The sequence below is a fragment of the Salvelinus namaycush genome, chromosome 18, assembly GCF_016432855.1.
Source record: "Salvelinus namaycush isolate Seneca chromosome 18, SaNama_1.0, whole genome shotgun sequence".
NCBI classification, from domain to species: domain Eukaryota; kingdom Metazoa; phylum Chordata; class Actinopteri; order Salmoniformes; family Salmonidae; genus Salvelinus; species Salvelinus namaycush.
This window is the reverse complement of record NC_052324.1, coordinates 13,106,923-13,123,797: the sequence shown is the minus strand read 5'-3', so window position 1 is coordinate 13,123,797 and position 16,875 is coordinate 13,106,923. Positions and strand designations below refer to the sequence as shown.

The following is a 16,875-nucleotide window of genomic DNA, read 5'->3' as shown; positions in this document are numbered from 1 at the left end:
TGTACTGGCCACAGCCACTAAAAACAGCACTTCACCCAAAGCCCTATCTCAAACCATTTATTCTGTTTACTCTCAGCTTGAGCTGAGCTGTCCCTTTGATATTCATTCACAATAGCACACGAGGCAACAGCCTCATGTAATATGCAGTGGGAGGGAGTATTCACTGAAAAATAAGCACTGTTTTAGTTTAAGCTACAGGAGAGACGTGAGGAGAATGTTTTAGTCATTAGATCTAATAGGAGCCCATATCTTCCTTGACTTATCTCCATTGGTCCCAGGCCTCCCACAGTGAAAAACCTGAAATTCACCACTTTCATTAATCTGCATGCTCATACTATATTTAGCCTCACATTGAAGTGTTTTACCATTTTAATTTCAGGACAACCAGGGCTACAAGTAGACATACTTTGACATAAACAGTTGCATTCATGAGTTCTATTGACAAATGTTAATAAATAAATAATGTATGAATAAGTATGCTAGAGAAAAGTAGAGAAATTGTTTGCTTGGTGTGAAATGAATATCCAACTAGTCAGTGACAAATGTGCGGTGTGTTTTGTGACATCAACTATGTGAGCTTATTACAATATTATTAACACGTCCTGGGATTTCCTATGATCTTCTATGTAGAAGAACCTCTTACTTTCTAATAACTATTGTGTGGCTTGTGAGCCTCATAGAATGTGTGTGTTCGTGAGAGTCTCAGCTTTCGATAGATGGCTCATAGTAGGTTACAGCTCAAACCGTTCTGACTTCACAAACGTTTTTTTTTGTGAGAATAACTGTTTTCGGGATCCTCCCTGGTCTCACAAACACCGCTGTAGCTCAGCCATTGTTAATCACACAGACTAATGGTTGCAGAAGAAATTTATAAATCCAATCCAAGAACCGAACAGTCTGTAGCTCAAACACCCAACGCTTAGTTGTTCAAAACGTGTCGGCATTGCGGTGGGATGCTTGGGTCTGCATGCAAGTGAAACACAATGTAAAGAATTACTAATATCCATGACAATGTTAATCGACATAACTAATCTGAAATAACGTTCCTTCACCAAGTCTACTACAGTGTGGTACAAGAGATCTTACACTCTTACGTTTTCAGTAGCAAAATGATGACAGGTATTGTGTAACACTGTCACGCCCTGGCATTAGTTATCTTTGTTTTCTTTATTATTTTAGTTAGGTCAGGGTGTGACATGGGGGATGTTTGTGTGTTTTGTCTAGTCTAGGGTGTTTGTAGTGTCTAGGGGGTTTTGGTAGAGTTCATGGGGTTGTGTTCAGTGTAGGTGTTTAGGTAAGTCTATGGGTTGCCTAAATTGGTTCTCAATTAGAGACAGCTGTCTATCGTTGTCTCTGATTGGGAGTCATATTTAGGCAGCCATAGGCATTAGGTAGGTTGCGGGTAATTGTCTATGTTTGACGTTAGTAGCGTGTGTCTGCACTTTCGTTTATAGCTTCACGGTCGTTTGTTGTTTTTGTCTAGTTTGTATTAGTGTTCGTGTTCTTTTCATCTTCAAATAAAGAAGATGTATTTATATCACGCTGCGCCTTGGTCCTCTCTTTCACCTAAAGACGATCATGACAAACACACTGCCATTGAGATTAGTAAGGGAGAGATCGAAATTTACAGAATAGTTACCCGGAGGAAAATGGTGGAGGGTCATGCTTTTTACATTTCAGTCAGGAGGAGAGTTTCGTATTTTTTTTCTTTGTCCAGGGGATGGTCATGCAATTTGTTATCAATTAAATGTCATATTACTCAGGGCTTGAGAATTAGTTGCTTATTATAGTATCTCATGTGTTCCCGATGATGACCCTCATCCCTGATTCTCTGCTGGGCACGCAATATGAAGTGCGCCTTGTGTGGTCTCAATAAAATGATCCATAGCCTATACTTTAGGCGTAGGCCTAGCCTATTCGAAGAGCATGCTCAGAGAAAAACAGGGAACGTTATCTTTCCAATAGTTTTTGCGCTACTGGGATGGTGTATGTACTGTATAAAAAAACTAAGCTACACTGCATTACACACTGCAATGGGCACGACCTGCCCTGCTCTTGCTGATGTAAAACCTTTTGTGCTGCCTAACAAATGGCTGTGCCGTGTATGGTGGCACTTTAGAAGGCGAGTCAATTTGTTTAAAAAAAAGTCGTATCTGTGCGTGTGGAACTAAGCCTACTGATGTCCTGTTCAGTTTGAGAAGGAGAGCATGAAGATGAAATCATATTTTTGAGTGTGGACTGTATTACTGTTCTGCATTGTATTATACTGTGTTATATGGACTGGAATTACACATCTCGTTCAAACCATGAAGCTGGGAGAGAATGCAATGCTGGTGCATGACATGTGGCCTACAAAGTTACAATTATAGGCTAGCGAATCAGATTTTAATTTTGACATATAATAGGGCCTATTTTACAATTGTATAATTGGTAGGCTGTCGCATATACACTGAGTATACAAAACATTAAGAACACCTGCTCTTTCCGTGACATAGACTGACCAGGTGTATCCAGGTGAAAGCTATGATCCCTTATTGATGGCACTTGTTGAATCCACTTGAATCAGTGTAGATCAAGAGGAGGAAACAGGTTTTCAAGCCTTGTGTCAATTGAGACATGGATTGTGTGTATGCGCCATTCAGATGGTGAATGTGCCAGACAAAAGATTTAAGTGCCTTTGAACGGGGTATGGTAGTAGGTGCCAGGCACACCGGTTTGTGTCAAGAACTGAAACCCTGCTGAGTTTTTCACGCTCAACACGTCACTGCGGTCACTGTGGGGAGGACACCATCGATGCAATTATTAATGAAGCCGATGACTGAGGTGGTATACTCCTCAATTCCATTGGATGAATCCCGGAACATATTCCAGTCTGTGCTAGCAAAACAGTCCTGTAGCGTAGCATCCGTGTCATCTAACCACTTCCGTATTGAGCTAGTCACTGGTACATCCTGCTTTAGTTTTTGCTTGTAAGCAGGAATCAGGAGGATAGAATTAAGTTCAGATTTGCCATTGATGGAGGGGGAGAGCTCGGGGGTAGATCATTGAAATCTATCTCTGTGCACATCATTCCGATGTGTGGCTATTCAAACTAAAATGATGTTTTACTCTTATTTCAGTATCCTCTTTGTCTAAGAAACCTTGTGTTATGACATATCCCAGAGGACCCTGCTGAGAGAAAAATGTATGTGTTTGTTTCTTAACTGTGGACAGGTAATCAAATAAAGGAATGGTGCGCTGTCTAAAGCCTTGGGTGGTATTCATTAGGCACAACATGAAAGCCAACAATCTGAAATGGGGAGGTACTATGGGAGCTTGTCCAATAAGAAACACTCATTATGTTTCGTTAATTGTGCCCTAATGAATAGGAGACTGGTAATGTAAATGAGCAGTAAACCAACAGTGTGACTCAATGCTCTGGCTGTCGGGCTTTTCCAACTTAATGAATTAAATGCATCCAGGCTTTGAATGAGCGTCATAAAGCCCGAAATCAAGGTTGATTTTGGGAATGGTCAGTTTGGATGCTGTTAATTTATGGATGGTTGGGAATGGTTTGTGGATAGTATACTGCTTGGTTTGGGGATGGTGAGTTGGTTGGGGATGGTTTGTATGTTAGGATGCTGTTAATTACGCTATGAATGTCCAGTTGAGATGCTGTTTTGACGAATGGGTGTCCCTTTGCCTCCCCAGCCCCTTTTATATGAGCCCAGGCATAGGATGACAAAGGGAAGCCCATAAGTCACATGACAGGATGGACAAAGGCTGCAAGTCTCTACCTGCTTCCTGTTGACTTCACAGTCGCCATTGGTGGGTGCCATATCAACCTCTGGGCTAGAGTCATGGCCTTTTCTGTTTGACAGGATAAAAACCAGAGCAGTGACTGCTATACACTGAGTGTACAAAACATTCAGTGTTGTTTACTCTATAACCTGTAAATGCATATGCCTTGCGACCGTGATATATACAGTTGTGGCCAAAAGTTTTGAGAATGACACAAATATTAATTTCACAAAGTCTGCTGCCTCAGTTTGTATGATGGCAATTTGCATATACTCCAGAATGTTATGAAGAATGATCAGATGAATTGAAATGAATTACAAAGTCCCTCTTTGCCATGCAAATGAACTGAATCCCCCAAAAACATTTCCACTGCATTTCACCCCTGCCACAAAAGGACCAGCTGACATCATGTCAGTGATTCTCTCGTTAACACAGGTGTGAGTGTTGACGAGGACAAGGCTGGAGATCCCTCTGTCATGCTGATTGAGTTCGAATAACAGACTGGAAGCTTCAAAAGGAGGGTGGTGCTTGGAATCATTGTTCTGCCTCTGTCAACCATGGTTACCTGCAAGGAAACACGTGCCGTCATCATTGCTTTGCACAAAAAGGGCTTCACAGGCAAGGATATTGCTGCTAGTAAGATTGCACCTAAATCAACCATTTATTGGATCATCAAGAACTTCAAGGAGAGCGGTTCAATTGTTGTGAAGAAGGCTTCAGGGTGCCCAAGAAAGTCCAGCAAGCGCCAGGACCATCTCCTAAAGTTGATTCCGCTGTGGGATCGGGGCACCACCAGTACAGCGCTTGCTCAGGAATGGCAGCAGGTAGGTGTGAGTGCATCTGCACGCACAGTGAGGTGAAGACTTTTGGAGGATGGCCTGGTGTCAAGAAGGGCAGCAAAGAAGCCACTTCTCTCCAGGAAAAACAACAGGGACAGACTGATATTCTGCAAAAGGTACAGGGATTGGACTGCTGAGGAATGGGGTAGTCATTTTCTCTGATGAATCCCCTTTCCGATTGTTTGGGGCATCCGGAAAAAAGCTTGTCCGGAGAAGACAAAGTGAGCGCTACCATCAGTCCTGTGTCATGCCAACAGTAAAGCATCCTGAGACCATTCATGTGTGGGGTTGCTTCTCAGCCAAGGGAGTGGGCTCACTCACAATTTTGCCTAAGAACACAGCCATGAATAAAGAATGGTACCAACACATCCTCCGAGAGCAACTTCTCCCAACCATCCAGGAACAGTTTGTTGACGAACAATGCCTTCTCCAGCATGATGGAGCACCTTGCCATAAGGCAAAGTGATAACTAAATGGCTCGGGGAACAAAACATCGATATTTTGGGTCCATGGCCAGGAAACTCCCCAGTCCTTAATCCCATTGAGAACTTGTTGTCAATCCTTAAGAGGCGGGTGGACAAACAAAAACCCACAAATTCTGACAAACTCCAAGCATTGATTATGCAAGAATGGGATGCCATCAGTCAGGATGTGGCCCAGAAGTTAATTGACAGCATGCCAGGGCAGATTGCAGAGGTCTTGAAAAAGAAGGGTCAACACTGCAAATATTGACTCTTTGCATCAACTTCATGTAATTGTCAATAAAAGCCTTTGACACTAATGAAATGCTTGTAATTATACTTCAGTATTCCATAGTAACATCTGACAAAAATATCTAAAGACACTGAAGCAGCAAACTTTGTGAAAATTCATATTTGTGCCAAAACTTTTGGCCACGACTGTAGGCCAAAACCATGGTTACCTGCAAGGAAACACGTGCCGTCATCATTGCTTTGCACAAAAAGGGCTTCACAGGCAAGGATATTGCTGCCAGTAAGATTGCACCTAAATCAACCATTTATTGGATCATCAAGAACTTCAAGGAGAGCGGTTCAATTGTTGTGAAGAAGGCTTCAGGGTGCCCAAGAAAGTCCAGCAAGGCACCGAGGCACCAGTGTATCCGGTGCCTCGGCTAAGGAAGAGGACTCCTGCATGTCTCCTCAGCCTGGTGAGTCCTGTGCCTGTGCTAAGCCCTAACCTTCCTGCATGTCTCCCCAGCCTGGTGAGTCCTGTGCCTGCTCCCAGAGCCAGGCCTCCTGTGTGTCTCTCCACTCCAGTGGTGATCCATGGCACGAAGCCTCCAGTGGTGATCCATGGCACGAAGCCTCCAGTGATGATCCATGGCACGAAGCCTCCAGTGATGATCCATGGCACGAAGCCTCCAGTGATGATCCATGGCACGAATCCTCCAGTGGTGATCCATGGCATGAAGCCTCCAGTGGTGATCCATGGCATGAAGCATCCAGTAATGATCCATGGCAAGAAGCCTCCAGTGATGATCCATGGCACGAAGCCTCCAGTGATGATCCATGGCACGAAGCCTCCAGTGATGATCCATGGCAAGAAGCCTCCAGTGATGATCCATGGCAAGAAGCCTCCAGTGATGATCCATGGCAAGAAGCCTCCAGGGGTGAGACATGGCACGAGGCCTCCAGATACGGCCTCCAGGCCGGAGCCTCCAGAGACGGCCTCCAGCCCGGAGCCTCCAGAGACGGCCTCCAGCCCGGAGCCTCCAGAGACGGCCTCCAGCCCGGAGCCGCCAGAGTCTCCCTCCAGCCCGGAGCCGCCAGAGTCTCCCTCCAGCCCGGAGCCGCCAGAGTCTCCCTCCAGCCCGGAGCCGCCAGAGTCTCCCTCCTGTCCGGAGCCGCCAGAGTCTCCCTCCTGTCCGGAGCCGCCAGAGTCGCCCTCCTGTTTGGGGTCCGCTGCGAGGGTCCCCAGTCCGGGGTCGGCGGCGAGGGTCCCCGCTCCAGAGGCGCCACCTAAGTGGGCCAAGACTAAGGTGGAGCGGTCCACGTCCCGCGGATAGATGCCCACCTAGACCCTCCCCTATATCTTTAGGTTTTGCGGCCGGAGTCCGCACCTTTGGGGAGGGGGGGGTACTGTCACGCCCTGACTTTAGTTATATTTCTTTAATATTCTTTGTTTTTTTGGTTAGGTCAGGGTGTGACAAGGGTGGTTTATTTAGTTTTTGTATTGTCTAGGGTTTTTGTCTTGTCTAGGGTTTTTGTTTGTCTATGGGGATTTTGTAGGGTCTAGGGGTTTGTAGGTTTATGGTGGCCAGAGTTGGTTCCCAATCAGAGACAGCTGTTTCTCGTTGTCTCTGATTGGGGAGCCTATTTAGGTTGCCGTTTTCCATGTTGGTTTTGTGGGTAGTTGTTTTCTGTCTCTGTGTCTGTACCAGACAGGACTGTTTCGTTTGTTCCGTTTTGTTGTTTTTTGTTCTAGTGTTCAGTGTTATTAAAAATCATGAACACGTACCACGCTAATTATTTGATTTCTCTCTAGAGAAATAGCCTGTTTGGCTCACACAAAAAAACAATACTAATTGGAATTCAAGTAATGGAACCGATGTCGGACAATTAGTTATTTAATAACCAAACTCCCCCAGCACTACACAAGAATGAAGCGATACACAAGAATGAAGCTATACACAAGAATGAAGCTATACACAGGGAGTACCCATACCAGATCAATGTACAGGGGTACAAGGTATTTGAGGTAGATAAAGGTAGAAGTAAAGGCTGGTTTACAGTCCGTCTAGCAACGTGTCTGTAGACAATTGTCGCTGCGACATCATGAACATTCTATTGTCGTCCGACATCAAACTTGTTGTTTTCGTTTTGAAAAATAAACACAAAACGACAGCATGACAGCAGTCCGGTGCTCCAAATAGCATACCTTCTCTATTTTTACACCAATAAACTTATCCGTTTAAAAATGTATTCAGTAAATGTCAACCTAGCAACCCATGCAACTAAAGGCAGTATTCTAAAAACAATGTTTTGGTTTGTTGTTAGCTAGTTAATTAACTAGCTAGCTAACTGGCTAGCCAGTTCAAATAATGACCAGAGTATAGCTGACAACGTCTTAACTTTAGCTACTTTTAATTCATTATTAAAGGAAAATAAACCCACAACAACATAATTATTTACAAGATAATGGCAAACTTACAGAAAATAGCTTACTGCCACAGTGTGCCAAAATTAAAGTAGGCAATTCTATCTGAGAATTTTAGAACTCCTGCATCATCTGCGTCACAGGAGGATTTGAAGTGGTTGCTATGGCAGTCTGGTAACCACGACAACAGACGTTGCGACAGTCGCAGAGACTTGAACTTTTTTCATGTCTGTGCGACAAGGAAACTGACAGTCGTAGCGACGGTCTACAGACATTCAACTGGGGTATAAATTAAATTATGTTTTGAGCAGCGACACTCTAATTGTCAAAGTCATGTTGTTAGTCCAAGCAGTGGTGGAAAAAGTACCCAGTTGTCATACTTGAGTAAAAGTAAAGATACCTTAATAGAAAATTACTCAAGTAGAAGTGAAAGTCACACAGGAAAATACTACTTGAGTAAAAGTCTAAAAGTATTGGGTTTTAAATATACTTAACTATCAAAAGTAATTTCAAATTCCTTATATTAAGCAAACCAGACGGCACGATTTTCTTGTTTTTTAAAATTACAGATAGCCAGGGGCACACTCCAACACTCAGACGTCATTTACAAATGAAGCATTTGTGTTTAGTGAGTCCTCCAGATCAGATGCAGTAGGGATGACCAGGGATTTTTTCTTGATAAGTGTCACACCCTGATCTGTTTCACCTGTCTTTGTGATTGTCTCCACCCCCCTCCAGGTGTCGCCCATCTTCCCCATTATCCCCTGTGTATTTATACCTGTGATCTCTGTTTGTCTGTTGCCAGTTAGTTTTGTTCGTAAAACCTACCAGTGTTTGCTTCCCTGCTCCTGACTGTTTTCCTGCTTCTGTTTTCTAATCCTTCCCGGTTATGACCGTTCTGCCTGCCCTGACCCTGAGACCGCCTGCTATTTTGTACCGTACCCCACCGTTCTGGATTATTGACCCCTGTCTGCCCTGACCCTGAGACTGCCTGCTGTTCTGGACACTTTACTCCCTTTCTGGATTATTGACCACTGCCTGTCTTGACCTGTCGTTTGCCTGCCCTTGTTGTTGTAATAAACTCTTGTTACTTCTACACTGTCTGCATCTGGGTCTTACCTAAATGTGATAATAAGTGTGTGAATTTGACCATTTTTCTCTTTTGCTAAGCATTCAAAATGTTACGAGTACTTTTGGGTGTCAGGGAAAATGTGTATATATACATTTAAATAGGTAAGTACAGATACCTGAAAAAAATACTTAAGTAGTACTTTAAAGTATTTTTACTTAAGTACTTTACATCGCTGAGACCAAGTATAACCTGGCCTTGAGAATTGATAATAAGAGTAAGAATAAAGAACAGTGGCAGCAGCATATGAGTGTGAAAGTGTGAAGTGTGAAAGTGTATTCTTGTGTGTGTGTTTTGTGTAAGAGTGTCAGGTAAGTGTGTGTGAGTGAGTGTATATATAGTGTGTATATATAGTTGTGTGAGTGTGCATAGAGTAGTGCAAGACAGGGCCAATGCAGATAGTCTGTGTAACCATTCATGGACATTTAAAAAGTGTAAAACAGGTCAAGAGGTCATTGTTGAATGGTCACAAACATGGCAAAAAGGGGTTGTATCTTCATATGTGAAAAATGTTGACACATTCATGTATATACTGATAAAACAATGTCATATCACATAAAGTGATTGTAGTGTATGGTGCAGAACATGGTAGGTTATACAGGACATTGTAAGGAGCCATTAGGTTCAAGGTGGAGACATGAAGGAGTTTGGATGACTGAGTACTAAACAGACTGAGAGTAAGTTCAGCATTATTAGAAAAGACTGCAAACGTATCAGTTTGATAAAACAGGATAGGGCTACCGAGGAACCAATGAACTGTTATGGACATAAATTACATGAACATTTGGGGGATAGCAATCATATCATAGGATATAGCAGTATTTCCATAAGGTATACTGTGCAAAATGGGAAATATAAATTCTTCATGAGCATAGAACACTTAAATAGTCATAAATGAAAACAGGGATTTGTTGATAAAACCAGCCGACAGGTACAATCAATCATAGCAGGAATTTGGTTAAAATAACTGATTAAAAATACAGTTTTCAGAAGCAGGTTCATTTCTGGATTTGCTCTATTTCAAATGATTGAGAAGTCTATTTTAAGAGTGGCGGCAACGAGGTGTGCATTTTATATTTATGCAAATAAACGTGGTTCTCAGGCTCCATAATACGTTGGAAATTCAAGTAGGAGAATGTGATGTGACAAGGGCCTCACATAGACAAGCTCACAATCCTTCTTCAGAAATAATGCAGTTGTGGAGGATACGCTAACAAATAGACAGATATTAGGGCTGAGAATTACCAGGGATGTCACTATTTGATATTATCACAATACTGAGGTGCCAATACAATATATATTGCAATTCTTTAAGTATCATGATTCCATACGAATTGCGATTCGATACTGCAATTGTATTGCGATGATGTGCCAAACATATTACTTACTATATGTCTGCTGCAGAGGGATAAGCAAGAGCCATGAGAAAACGAGTCGTCATGGAAATAAAAGTGCTGAAAACATATTGGCTCACCATTTTTTTTTAAGACGGAGAACAAGAGAAGGAACAATTATTTTGTTTTTGCACAGGCACAGCCGACTAGCTCAAAAATAATATTGAGATATATTGTAAAAAATAATGTCCCGATATTTAACTGTATCCATCACTAAGAGATCATTTGAAAAAGTATATTGTACTCTCAACACCAGCAGTGGCTGTGTTGTGTACATGTACGTACATACAAGCTCTGAATCCGTGAAACACAGAACTATTTTGACTGTTTGCTGAGGTTTTCTTGCTCTCTCAAACACACACACACACGCACACATGCACACACACACACACTAGAAGAAGTAGAAAGGGAGGATTACTGGCTTCAGTTGAGGCGATGATGACCTATGTCAGGTGATTAAATACTTGGTTGAGGGTAAAAATCTCCAAGATAGAGAGGGCCAGTTTCAAAGCCTTTTGAAGAGAATTACCTGAGGCTAAATCTGACAGAATACCAGCATGAATATGAATAGGAAATATTGACCAGTTTGTCTACATGAACGAGCCTGTCATTGGGTCGTACTAGAGTACCAACATCCAGCAGATTTAACAGATGCAGTGTAAATTACTTAGGGAATATGAAAATAGCTGAAAATACTTGCACAATATTTTATTAAAACACTCTCCCATAGGTGAATACAGTAACGTTGGGAGGTCATCATTTATACAGTGTGCACTGTGCAGGTATCTTTTTGTTTATTTTTAAGCCTGTCATTGGATCTTGCTGTGATTTACAGGGGCAGGCTCCACTCACGTGTGTTGATTTTCTGCAAGGAGATGTGTTTCTCTAGCTGTCTACGCAGTCTGACCTCAGCACCGTACTTCCCTGTTGTCCCATTATCGGCCAGGATGAAATGGGAGTGCAGGCTGTTGAGCACAGTCAGCTTGCTCAGCGGGTTGGACATGGTCTGATACGGTCGGACCACCTGTTGGACCACGACAAAGTATTCATCATCAACACGTTCCACTTACTCAGCATGTTTAGAAAATAAACTGTCAAAGACAATATATAGTCTCTGGTCAACTGCATCCTGGGTGTAGTGCTTGAGATCGAAACACCCATACACACAGAAATACAGTAGAAGGCACATACACACATGCACACGCACACACAGTCTTGTACAGCTAACCTTGTGGGGACACTCAATTCAGTCCCATTCAAAATCCTATTTTCCCTTAACCCTAACCCTAACCTTAACCCAAAAACCTAACCTTAACCCTAACCCTGATCCTAGCTCCTAACCCTAGCTCCTAACCCTAACCATTAATGTAATTCTAACCTTAACCCTAAACCCCCTAGAAATAGCACGTCCACACACACACCCACACACAAATACAGTATGGGCACACATGTATGAATGCACTCACACATGCACTCACACACACGCTTGCAAGCATTCACTCACACACACACACTGTAACTTACGTCTTTTCCCACCAGGTCCTCCTGGTTCTCCACAATGCCCCAGGGGGCAATGCCGATAGTGCAGATCTTCCCCCGGGATTTAGAGGCATGGTCCTTCAGCGCATCACCCACATGCCGGATCACCCCTGAGTGTATGTTTGTGATATGTGACAGAGAGAGGGGGAGAGAGAGAGAGTGTATATGTGTGTGTGTGTGTGTGTGTGTGTGTGTGTGTGTGTGTGTGTGTGTGTGTGTGTGTGTGTGTGTGTGTGTGTGTGTGTGTGTGTGTGTGTGTGTGTGTGACATGAGAGAGATAATAGATTGTACATGTGAGTGAGAGAGTTTTATGTGTATGTGTTTTAGACAGAGAGATTAAGAAAGAGAGGCATTCTGCCATTATTGATACATAGACTGATCTTAAATAAATGACACACCCACTACTAAAAGATAAAGTCAGACATTAACACAGCACCCAGACACAGAGCGACAGACAGGTACTGTGTATATCAGCCCCCCCCCCCCCCCTTTCTCTCAAACTCTCTCCCCCTCTATCGCCCCCCAGTCACGCCTGGAGGGTCACCATGCATCACCCAGGTGGGTGCCACACATTGGTGGTGGATGAGGTGAGTTTCCCCTACTCTGTATGTAAAGCGCTATGTGTACCTCAGTTGGTAGAAAAGTACTATATAAATCCAATCAATTATTATTATCTCATTTCAACCCTCTGCCTGACACTCACTATTCACTTCTTTCTGTGCCCGAAGTCCTCCTCTCCATACATTTTTCACCCTCCTGTCTTTTTCTTTCCTATTTCTTCGGTTTCTCGCCATCTTGTCTTCCCCCATTCTGTCTCTTCTATATCCAATCTCTGCCCCTCTCTCTCGTTTCTGACACACCTGTCTCTCTTCTCTTTCTGTTGATAACCTTTCCCATATACGCAGTGACCCTTTGAGGTGACCACTCGCCAGCGAGATTACACCCAAATGTAATGTTGCAGCTACAGTTAAGGTTAGGGTAAGCATTAGGGTTAAGCTGAGTTTTTTCGATGATTAACACAAAACAAGAGCAGCGACAAACAGAAGCATAGGGTTAATGGGTAACAACGACACAGCACGTGGTTGTTATCAGCCCGCTAAGTGGGCCTGGTTTATTCCTCCACCCACCCAGCCCACCTGTGTTGACCCCGCCAGTGAAGATCCAGGCTCCCGTTGTCATGGCAGCCTTGATGAGGCCCTTGCCAAAGACCTGTTTGAGTTTGGGCTGCAGCTCAAAGTTCTGCAGGCCCCCATGCACTGAGATGAGCAGCTTGGGAAGGTCCAGCTGCCACTCCTTAGTCATAAGGTGCAGCAGGAGTTCTGGTTTGGTGTCATAGGACACACGCACATACTGCAAATGAACACACGAATGAAATTAATTTGTATGTTTGATGTTAAAGTCTCCTCACTTTTTTTGTCTTGAATCTTTTCCTATCACAGTGCATTTTCTTGTACATGAGACAAATATTTGTGAAACAGAATATAAAGAAATGTCTGATATAATATAATCAAACAACCAATAGGTGTCATTTTGTTGGTATTGAATCAATGTAACATATAGATTAAAATGAGAGAGCACAATAAAGCTGTTCAAAACATTTGATTACATACATTTAATAAGCTCATTGGAATCTGATTATTTTAACTCTCATCAAGAAATCTGTCTGCAGTCATGTAGATAGGCCCTATCTGTCTATAGATAATGCTAATGTGAATATGTCCTTATTTATCTATCAATCCTATGTCTATGTAAAGCAATGTTATATCATTCAATCCCATGTATAAAGTGGTCACCATGGCTTTGTTAGAGTGGCCCCCTCCCTGGAACTCGATGGTTCCGAAGGCGTCGGTGGGGCTGAGCTGGGTGTGTTTGCTGATAGACCATTTCTCCGATAGGCTGTCATTCTTAACCAGACGCTCCGCCTTATCATTCTGACTGGAGGAGATGCCGGGGGGCAGGCCAACGTGCTGACCAATCAGACGGCCGCAGCAGCACCTGAGGAGGGAACAGGTGGACAGGTAGTCAGAGCAGGAGCCGGCTTCCTCTTCCTCACTCTCCTCCTCTTCATCTTCCTTCCCAACCTCCTCGTCTTCCTCCTCACTCTCCTCGTCTAACTCAGAGGTGAAGTGAAACATTCTGAACATTGCCGATAGAAATGTCATGAATAGAGCTGACATGATTCCCGTATTCTACATATCGGACATTCAGGATTGTTCTACATAATACATTTCTCTCTGAACGTGTTGCATCCTTCTGAACAGACCCCAGATGTGCACTAGAGCTGGGGAGGAGGAAGTGACATCTGGGGAAAGTTCCCTTTCTTCTACTATGAGAGAACAGATTTCAAAGGCTGTCCACACAAACCCCATGCAGCAGACTCTCTCTCCTTCCTACACATCTGTTAAACCATTTAATGTAGCCATTAGACATACTAGTGGTCAATGGTCATATGCAAAGGACATAAATGGAGTTGAAATGTGACAGGTCCAGACAGGAGCCTCTGAAAGCAGACAACTGGAAACTTAATTCTGAGATGATGTAAGCGCCGGCCTGAGATAAAATAAAAACATTTCTATCCACCTGCACGTCGTCGACTCGGTTTTTACAGATGTAAAAGTAACAATTTGATCCTGGAGCACCAACATTTTTCCTCCAAAGCTTACAAACAGTAGCTTCTAGTGTGATGTGTGGGTGGTGCTCGAGTCAGGCAGTTTCCTCTCCATCTGTCACCTGGAGCGATAGCAGTAGTCCACATTTCCATAATACCATTTGACAGCGATAGAGGGGGGGCGTCAGCTTTTTCAAATTCTGTACTACATTCTGCAGACTGCATGCTTTATTTCAGTGTGATGTAACTCCCTAGAAATTGTGATTTTGGTGATTCACAACATTTTATTGTGTGTGCTTATTATGTTTGTTCTGAATGCCCACTTAGGCAGAACATATGGCTTCATTATGGATTCATTGAAACAAACATTTAATTACATCCTTTAGAGATACACCTCTCATTCACTAGAGTGACATATCACATCCACTTAGAAGAAAATGTGCTATTTAGAACCTAAAAGGGTTCTTCAACTGTTCCCATAGCAGAACCTTTGAATAACCCTTTGTAACGGTCTTGAGATGACAAACGCTGGGAGACAGGAAGCAAGTACAGGGTGAGGATTTAATAATAAATAGACATGAAACAAAGAAAAAAGAAAAGCAGATGCTGCCATCATCTACACTGTATTTCTGACAAATTTGATATCATTTTAATAGACAAAAACAAGGACATTTCTAAGTGACCCCAAACTTTTGAACGGTAGTGTATATATACATATATATATATACAGTTGAAGTCAGAAGTTTACATACACTTAGGTTGGAGTCATTAAAACTCGTTTTTCAACCACTCCACAGATTTCTTGTTAACAAACTATAGTTTTGGCAAGTCGGTTAGGACATCTACTTATGCAGGACACAAGTAATTTTTTCAACAATTGTTTACAGACAGATTATTTCACTTATAATTCACTGTATCTCAACTCCAGTGGGTCAGAAGTTTACACACACTAAGTTGACTGTGCCTTTAAACAGCTTGGAAAATTCCAGAAAATGATGTCATGGCTTTAGAAGCTTCTAATAGGCTAATTGACATAATTTGAGTCAATTGGAGGTGTACCTGTACCTGTGCTTGACATCATGGGAAAATCAAAAGAAATCAGCCCCCCAAAAATTGTAGACGTCCACAAGTCTGGTTCATCCTTGGGAGCAATTTCCAAACGGCTTAAGGTACCACGTTCATCTGTACAAACAATAGTATGCAAGTATAAACACCATGGGGCCGCGCAGCCGTCATACCGCTCAGGAAGGAGAGGCGTTCTGTCTCCTAGAGATGAACGTACTTTGGTGCGAAGAGTGCAAATCAATCCCAGAACAACAGCAAAGGACCTTGTGAAGATGCTGGAGGAAACAGGTACACAATTATCTATATCCACAGTAAAACGAGTCCTATATCGACATAACCTGAAAGGCCGCTCAACAAGGAAGAAGCCACTGCTCCAAAACCGCCATAAAAACGCCAGACTACGGTTTGCAACTGCACATGGGGACAAAGCTAGTACTTTTTTGGAGAAATGTCCTCTGGTCTGATGAAACAATAATAGAACTGTTTGGCCATAATGACCTGTTGATGGAATTTATATGTTTAAATGAATGATTAGAATATTCCACACTGAAACTATATAATTGTATGTAATTGATTAGAATCATCAGTGAAATACATTAGAATCATCAAATTATTATTAATGATGTGTGTAGTCTTAGTCAGTAAAATTATAATAAATGATGTGTGTAGTTTTAGTCAGAATTAGGGTAAAACAATATATCTTTACAATATGTCTCTATAGTGTCTTAAACACAGACTGTCTGAGCAAGATTCGGTGCCGACCTTGGCTAGGGGCCACAGAGATTTGGGAGAGGGCAGGGAGTGCTTCTCACGGTCTCCCTAATCTTTGTCGGCTGGGTATTGATACAGTATGTGTGTAGGATACCTACTGTTCGTGTGTATGTATGTGCGTATGACATCTACTGTTTGTGTGCAAAATTATGTGCCTAAGGAGCTAGTATAAAATGAATGGTTTTGTACAACGAAGGAGCGCGCCCGTGAATAAACATTTTGACTATCATAGCTGGGCCTCCGTCTGTTTCATTCAACCAGTATCTTACAAATTCTGGGTTGCAGACTGAGTAGTTTAATTGATTTGGGTTATGAACATTGAGAACATAATTATCGTAACATGACCATCATTATGTTTGGAGTAAAAAGGGTGGAGGCTTGCAAGCCGAAGAACACCATCCCAACCGTGAACCACGGGGGTGGCAGCATCATGTTGTAGGAGGGACTGGTGCATTTCACAAAATAGATGGCATCATGAGGTAGGAGAATTATGAGGATATATTGAAACAACAACTCAAGACATCAGTCAGTAAGTTAAAGCTTGGTCGCAAATGGGTCTTCCAAATGGACAATGACCCCAAGCATACTTCCAAAGTTATGGCAAAATGGCTTAAGGACAACAAAGTCAAGGTA

The 16,875-nt window shown here is 42.7% G+C and overlaps 1 protein-coding gene across 1 annotated transcript in view; it reads right to left on the bottom strand.

Moving 5' to 3' along the window:
- Positions 1-16,875, bottom strand: part of trpm3 (transient receptor potential cation channel, subfamily M, member 3) — a 211,401-nt gene that overhangs the window by 93,017 nt on the left and 101,509 nt on the right. The window contains exons 3-6 of the mRNA XM_039012744.1: positions 13,592-13,793; positions 12,935-13,148; positions 11,784-11,908; positions 11,112-11,283 (exon numbers count right to left, since the gene is read on the bottom strand). Of these exons, the coding sequence (XP_038868672.1) occupies positions 11,112-11,283; positions 11,784-11,908; positions 12,935-13,148; positions 13,592-13,793 (713 nt within the window). The remainder of the gene's footprint in view (positions 1-11,111; positions 11,284-11,783; positions 11,909-12,934; positions 13,149-13,591; positions 13,794-16,875) is intronic.